This window comes from Raphanus sativus, chromosome 4, assembly GCF_000801105.2.
Source record: "Raphanus sativus cultivar WK10039 chromosome 4, ASM80110v3, whole genome shotgun sequence".
Classification (NCBI taxonomy): Eukaryota; Viridiplantae; Streptophyta; class Magnoliopsida; order Brassicales; family Brassicaceae; genus Raphanus; species Raphanus sativus.
In genome coordinates this window covers 50,412,399-50,420,016 of record NC_079514.1, presented here as the reverse complement: position 1 = coordinate 50,420,016, position 7,618 = coordinate 50,412,399, and the positions used below count along the sequence as shown (strand labels likewise).

The 7,618-nt window shown below is 38.3% G+C and overlaps 3 protein-coding genes and 1 non-coding gene across 4 annotated transcripts; 3 read left to right on the top strand and 1 right to left on the bottom strand.

Annotated features, from left to right (window-relative positions):
• Positions 1-1,544: 1,544 nt before the first annotated feature.
• LOC130511791 (F-box protein At3g62230-like) lies at positions 1,545-3,053 on the top strand. Its single transcript, XM_057009446.1, has one exon. The coding sequence runs from the start codon at positions 1,599-1,601 to the stop codon at positions 2,985-2,987; it is 1,389 nt and encodes a 462-aa protein (XP_056865426.1). The 5' UTR covers positions 1,545-1,598; the 3' UTR covers positions 2,988-3,053.
• Positions 3,054-4,712: 1,659 nt separating this feature from the next.
• Positions 4,713-4,785, top strand: TRNAA-UGC (transfer RNA alanine (anticodon UGC)). The gene has a single exon. It is a non-coding gene; the product is annotated as a tRNA-Ala (tRNA).
• Positions 4,786-4,928: 143 nt separating this feature from the next.
• LOC108849040 (ubiquitin-40S ribosomal protein S27a-3) lies at positions 4,929-5,623 on the top strand. The gene has a single exon (XM_018622538.2). The coding sequence runs from the start codon at positions 5,006-5,008 to the stop codon at positions 5,477-5,479; it is 474 nt and encodes a 157-aa protein (XP_018478040.1). The 5' UTR covers positions 4,929-5,005; the 3' UTR covers positions 5,480-5,623.
• A 311-nt stretch (positions 5,624-5,934) lies between these two features.
• On the bottom strand, positions 5,935-7,598 carry LOC108849725 (SUMO-conjugating enzyme SCE1). Its single transcript, XM_018623325.2, has 5 exons — positions 7,441-7,598; positions 7,273-7,356; positions 6,657-6,809; positions 6,461-6,574; positions 5,935-6,248 (listed from the first exon to the last, which is right to left on the bottom strand). The coding sequence occupies exons 1-5, from the start codon at positions 7,507-7,509 to the stop codon at positions 6,186-6,188; spliced, it is 483 nt and encodes a 160-aa protein (XP_018478827.1). The 5' UTR covers positions 7,510-7,598; the 3' UTR covers positions 5,935-6,185.
• Between the last annotated feature and the right edge of the window lie 20 nt (positions 7,599-7,618).

The window sequence follows — 7,618 nt, the reverse complement described above, 5'->3', positions numbered from 1 at the left end:
ACTCCAACTTTTAAGTATATTTACTGTGTATGTTGGCTGTTTACGCCTTACAAGAACATATGTTTTCATTAGTGATAACCGGCTAAATAATTTTATAGTTGACAATGATTTAAACTATACGATTAACAAATCTTTTATCTGCTAATAACATAAGTAATTTGTAATTTCCAACACCTGGATAAAATATCCTATGACTCAGCCAACATATATGATGTACACAACCCACAATGGTACCGAATTTCTCAGTAAAACTACAATTCCAAATAGTTTGTGCCAAAATACAAAATGAGTTGTAAGGCTTATCTGGACACTACCAAGTGTCTACCATCGTAGTATATTACACATGTACTAATTGTATATAACAAATCCTAGTTAATTATGTTTCCAGACGCATGTACAATTTGAGCCCTCTCTTGACCCTTAACCCTGGATTTTACACAGCTCCTAATCACCATATTTCTGAAGCCATGGAGACGACTCAGAGTTTGGCCTCTGACGTGACATCATATTCTATGTATCTACTAGATAAGCATAAGAAAGGTCTTCTATGTCAGTATGGGAAGATGTCTCTAGTTACTTTCAAATGATTTAATATTTACACCAGAAAAATGAGTGATTACAAAACAAAAACACTGTGTCAGAAAACACTAGTTACATTCTCTTTCCTACTTACACAATCACAAACCAAATCTAATGCAATCTAGCATATACCCTCTAAACCTATTTTGGCAAAACTGCAGAGAATGACTGAATTGTAATTGTAACAATCAATATTAAAATTCAAAACCCATATGTTTACTGTGTTGTGCATTTGCCTATTCACTCATCTATAGACCAATTCATTCATTCAATCATCTATATTTTTAACTATTATTAAAATTTGGTTATTTGACAAAATTCTCCTATTATTTTACACCAGTTTTCGTATGTAAAAGGATGCAAAACTTTTTTTTTGACTCCGAATGGTGATTGCGAATTGAGCGGTGCGAAATAAGCAGTTTAACTGCGGTGCGGTTTTAACCGTTATAAAAACATATAGATATATGATATATGTAGATATTTTTGTTACTGTTAATTGCGGTTCGGGGCGGAACCGCGTTTATCATCAGAAGCCCTTGATTTGGTTTCTCAAGGCGCGTTCAAGTCAGTGAACGAGTGGATGAGGTTTAATCTGCCAACAGTCACTGTACGTATGCAATTTTAGCAAAAATCTAACTCAAAATCTTTTTAAGATTTTATCATATCTAAATAGATCATGCCAGCTATTACTCCTACGTAGGAAGATCACTATTGTCAATTTACTATTTGCCACATCACGTACGATTTTAAGTTTTACTGTTTTTAGTAGAGAAATAATATCCCACTTTTCTTTTGCTTTTTAACAAACTAACTCTTATTTATTTAAACAATTCGAATCGGCGCTAACAATGAACAAAGAAGACGAGGGGTTTCAATAGTTACAACCAACACAAAACCGCCAATAAGTCGCAACCTTTCAGTGACTCATATAAAGAAAAAATAAAAATCCTTTTTATTGTCTCACTAATCGTCTCTCTGAAACTTTTTATTTTTCTCTCCAAAAGAAAAAATCAAAAGAAATGGATTCAAGAAGAAACCAAAACAGGTTATCTAATCTCCCGGAACACCTCTTGGTTCTGATTATCTCTAACTTGCCTTTCAAGGAAGCCGTGAAGACAAGTGTCCTCGCTAAGCCGTGGAAGCATCTCCATCACGGAACGACCAATGTCTCTTTCAAAGAGTCTGACTTCGTGAAACGCTCCGTTTCGAGCAGTGAAGAATCCTTAAGGGAAGCTAGGGTTTCGTTCGTTGGCTTTGTGGTTAACTGGGTTTCGAGATTTCCCGGTGACGTCATCGAAAGTTTCGAACTTTGTCTCTCCAAACCGGCGGGGTTCGAAACAGAGATCAAGCACTTGATCGAATTCGCTGTGTCCAAAAAAGTCAAGAACCTAAGTCTTGATTTCTCCGACCTTACGTGCAGTGCAAGTAACCAAGCGAGACCAGCAGTTATGTTCCAGTTGCCGGAATGCGTCTACACCCAAGCAAACGTCGAGGCGTTGAAGCTGTTCGCGTGCGGTTTCAACCCATCAAGGTTCGAGAACCGATGTCCGTTCAAAAGTCTCTGTTTTGGTTGGATCGAACTCGGTAAGATCATGACTTTGCTATCGAAGTCACCTCTTCTCGAGAGTCTAACCATTCAAAACTGCTGGAACGTCGGTTTGGAATCAATAACCGGAGATAACAACCGGTTAAGGGAACTGGTTTTCGAGAATTGCGATTTCGCCACGGAGTACACTATGCTCGAGTTGCCGAACATTCAGGTCTTCAAGTACACTGGAACGTTCCATTACTTTCAGTTCTTGACAGTGAACAGGAGAATGGAAGAAGCATACTTGGACTACGGAGCAGAGACAGATGACGAGATAGGACAACTTTTATGCGATCTACTTTACGATCTTTTGTCGGCTAGGAAGTTAACGGTATGTCCTTTTCTCGTTAAGGCAATTAAAGACAGTGACGATTCGGTTCGGTTGAAAGCACCTATGGAGACGAGACATTTGGTGATCAAGACCAATCTTGTACCGGATGAGTTCGTTGGGATCAGACTCATGATCAATAGCTGTCATGAGTTGGAGACTCTCACTTTCCAAATGGTTCCTCCTGTGTCTGTGGCAAGGACCAGTCCTGGATTCAATCCGAAGTCTTATTGGACGTATCCAATTAGTCACAAGTGTTTGAAGAAGACGCTTAAGGTGGTTGAGGTCAGGAATTTTACTGGAGGCACGTACGAGTTGGTTATGTTGAAGTATTTGATACGGACGGGTTGTGTTTTGGAGAGGGTTGATCTTTATTTGCCGGTGGGGACTTCGGAGAGTGAAAAGGCATCGGTGCGTGTGATGATGAGGACACTAGGTGATGAGGGAGTTGCATCTTCGAAGCGTTTATGGATTCGCCATCACGATGGTTGAATAAACTGTCAAGCCTATCGAAGACTCATGTACAAGTATTAACTGTTGTTACTTGTATATTCGAATTAGAATGTTTGGTTAAAATGGGCATGACGTACCGTGTTTGTAGCCTAACATTTGCAAAACCTTGTTTAATCAAAATTTAAATGTTGTTCTTTTTATTAGTACTATTTCGGTTTCTTTGTTGATCTGTTGAATGATAGCAATAACTTGTGGTCAAAACTTGAGAACAATGATATTAAACAAATTAAAAGAAAATAAGAACACAATACTTTTTTGGGCAATTGATATTGCCTCTTTTTGGGCTTTTTCATTGATTTATAAAGAAACGAAACAGAGGTTGTAATCATTGATTCCTACAATTCTGGAAGTGGGAAAAGTGGGAGTTAAGGTTCCTAAACTATAGGATGACTTAGTCTCCCTTATTAACAACTAGAACAAAGACTTAAAACAAATAACAATAAAATAGAAATAAACTAAACTTCATCTTCACGTCACCTACTTGCGATTATGTATTCCGGTCCGGTTCAGCACTCTCCGGTTCGGTTCTGCAACTCCATCATAGAAACTTCTTGGCTTGGCCTCACTCACTCATGGACATTTTTCTCACGTTCTTTTGTTCTGACTTGTACACACTGTTTTTGTTCCTTCTTTATCTCTGTTTATACACTTGTGTTACAACTTAACACAAACATACACATTTCTCTGTTTTTCACTTGTGTTTCACTGTACATAAGCTTACTCTCTATTTACTCTCTCACGGTTGTTTTCTAGTAGAGAGAAGATAGAACAATTTAATTTTTACATTGTAACTTTATCCAACTCTTTTCTCATTACAACATTCACATACATTGTATATTAAACTGCTCTACTTACTACACACATTACTTCTAGTCTGTCCCTAAGACACTAGACTATTCTTGCAAGCAATGCTTATTTTAGACAGCTACTATTTCAATAACTCCTAACAAGTACACTTAGTTAGACTTTAACACAACTCTGCTTGTTGTTGGCTTTGTCTAACCAAATGGTTAACTGCATCTTGACATTATCTGATGTGGTTAAGTCACAACTCAACTCATCTTTGATTTGCATCCAAAATTGACATCTTTTCCCACTTTGACTTTCTTCTTCTACGCGGCCCCATTGGTTACTTCTTCATTGTTTTTTCTTGTGTGGCAAGCTTCCTTGTTCTCTCTTGATATCATCATCTCTTTGAATTTTTAGTCAAAGGTTATGTTCCAAAAAAAATCTCCAAGTAAAACAAAATTGAAGTAGCAAACATGTCAAAATAATATGAAGAAAACATTAAGAAGATAAGCCACAATCATTGAAATAAACTCCACAAAACCTCCTATCAGTCTTCTTATCGCTCCTCGAGTAACTAGGGAGATTAAATACTTTAGGAGAAAGGTTGTGCAACTCCTTCGCACCAAACGCCCTCGGTTTGATTCAGGCTACTATTGTCGCTGTCATAATTTGATTCTGGTGTAGGCTCATGGTAAGAAGAGTGAATATCTACCAATGAAGCCATTGATCTACCACAATTTCTTATGTTGCTTCTTGGTTCCAGTTGAATGAGCATCCGTTCCAACTACTTTTGATTTCCCTTAATCATATTATCAGATGCATTATCTCTCGATATGACATGTTCTTCTTCATGAGAATTCTGTTGTGAAAACTGTATTAGTTTAAATAACTATATTAAACTGAAGACTATCAATTGGGGATGTAGCTCATATGGTAGAGCGCTCGCTTTGCATGCGAGAGGCACAGGGTTCGATTCCCTGCATTTCCATTTTTATTTATTTTAAACTTAATTTACAATGTCATGGGCCTAAAGGGATTCAGTGAAAAGCCCAAAATAAAACCCAGTTAGTTTTATTTCTGTAAGGCTAGTTACGTAATAAAACAGTCCAAAAACCCTAAGAGTCCCCTCTCCTACAAAACAACTCCACTTTCTCGTTTTTTTTGTTCTCTCTTCTGTTTCAGCTGTTTTGTTCCCCACCGCTGCAAAGATGCAGATCTTCGTGAAAACCCTAACGGGGAAGACGATAACCCTCGAGGTAGAGTCCTCCGACACCATCGACAACGTCAAGGCCAAGATCCAAGACAAGGAAGGCATCCCTCCGGACCAGCAGCGTCTCATTTTCGCCGGCAAACAGCTCGAAGACGGACGCACGCTCGCCGACTACAACATCCAGAAGGAGTCGACGCTTCACCTCGTCCTCCGTCTGAGAGGAGGAGCGAAGAAGAGGAAGAAGAAGACGTACACGAAGCCGAAGAAGATCAAGCACAAGCACAAGAAGGTGAAGCTCGCGGTGCTCCAGTTCTACAAGGTCGATGGTTCCGGCAAGGTGCAGAGGCTGAGGAAGGAGTGCCCTAACGCGACTTGCGGTGCGGGGACTTTCATGGCGAGTCATTTTGATCGTCATTACTGTGGTAAGTGTGGGCTTACTTATGTTTACCAGAAGGAGGGTGCCGAGGCTTGATCACTGTCTCTTTTCTCTATCTTTTAAGAACTGGTTTTAGTTTTGGTATGGTAATTTCATAAAGGTTCTTGTAATGGATTCGATGTTGAACATGTTTTGTTTCTGGATTTCTTATCTGGATTGATGAAAGTTATTACATTTTTACTTGTGTTGGTACTTTGATTAGTCTCAATAATCGATTATGTTTGAATTTGATTTGTGAGACAATTTAGAATCTGGAGCATTATTTGTGAATTAGCTTGAATCTATTTATCTAATAGTAATAGATTCGTGACTTCTTCCAATCGTACTCGTTCGAATCTATATAGTATTTGTAATCACTATAGCCTCTCTTAAAGCCTGCAAATACTCTTTGACGACATGTTTCCAGTAGATTTTTGTTTAGGAATAATGTTCAAAGGTTGTGTTGTAAGTTTTACATCAATGAAACTAATCATGACTATTGCTAGACTGCGTAAGCAATAACCATCATCGATCAGTATATACAAAACTGTAATTTTCTTATTACAGAAAATGTGAAACTAATCATGACTATTGGTAGACTGCGTAAGCAACAACCATTGATCTGTCTTCATGAAAATGTAATGTTCTTATTACTGAAAATGTTCTCTCAATAGCTCTTGGAAAGTAGAGAGAGAGAGAGAGAGAGAGAATCATTCAGAGAAACAAATTTATCCAAGACTTGGACTTGAGACAAGGCAAGATATCAAATAGTTGGTGGGTACTGTTTAGCCTGTTGTTTCACCCTTCTCTTGTATTCATTCTTATCCTGCAACCCCCACAAAAACAAAACGTGCTTAGGTTACTTCCGCTACTCACAATCCCAATCCTCAGAACTCAAAACCACGAACAAGTGATCCATGATAACTAGGTGCCATGAAGATTCTTAAAAAGAAATTACTGAATCTGCTACTTACTACTTGATAGTACTATGTATGATCTAAGTGTTATAATTTACTATGTAAAAAGCCAGAAAAAAACCTGGACAAAGAGCTGGTATCCTTCAGTCTGTGCAGGGTCATTTGGGTTTGGTTCATCGAGCAAGTCCTGAATACCAACCAAGATTTGCTTCACAGTGATGGCTGGTCTCCATCCCTGAGGGGTTAAATAATAAAATGTAAAGCCTTTTTAAACATTAGATCTTAAAAGAAGAAAAGAGTGGGTGAAGAGAGGTTACATAATCTTCATTGAGAATAGAGAGGCAAACAGTTCCAGAAGGATAGACATTAGGATGAAAGAAGCCTTGAGGAAACTTGCACTTTGGAGGTTTGCTTGGGTAGTCCTCCGAGAAATTGAGTGTCAGTGGATAAAACCCACCTTCCCAATCAGTCTGCACAACAAAGAAACTCGCCATATCAATTTAACTTTAATACCACAAAAGTTCAAGACAACATACATAAGAGAGAACCACCTAATAAAGGCAGTTTGCATCAATAAAAAAAACAAGAGCAATACAGCATGGCAACTTAAGAGAATGCTAGAATGTATTGTTCTCCAAATACAAAGCATATGCATGATCTACTACTAATCTTAATGATTCAAAACAGAACATGCCCGCAACACTGGATAAACAAACATTGAAAACACCATGACAAAACATAAACAACAACAACCCCAATGCTTTCACGGGTTAAGTAATCAGAACAACATACTATCTCACAATCCCATCGACATCCTTGTCAGTAATAATTCTAGGAGATCCCTCAAAATCCAAACCATTTAAAAGTATAAGCTATAGTAGTTGCAAACAAGATTGAGTTGAGATTACTCATTACTCAAAGCAAGAGACTGACCCCAGATTTGCCAGGGATGATGCACTGCCAGATCATTAGGTTATTTGTTCCATCTGAACAAGTCTCCGGCTTGGCAACAAAAGCCTACAGTAAGCAGATTCGATTTGAAATAAGAAAAAAGGAGGAACAGGAAGAAGAAGAAAAGCATACAGAGGGGAGAAAACATACATGAGGATGGTTCTTACGCCACGCTTTTCGTTCCTCTGTGAGTCGACCACGTGCTATTCCTCCCGACATAACTTCCCTCTTGCTTTGATCTTTGCTTTGCTTCTATCGCCCAAATCGCCTAATCTAAAGAAAGACTACTGTTAACGCACAAGAACCAAAACCAATCAATTAAAATATA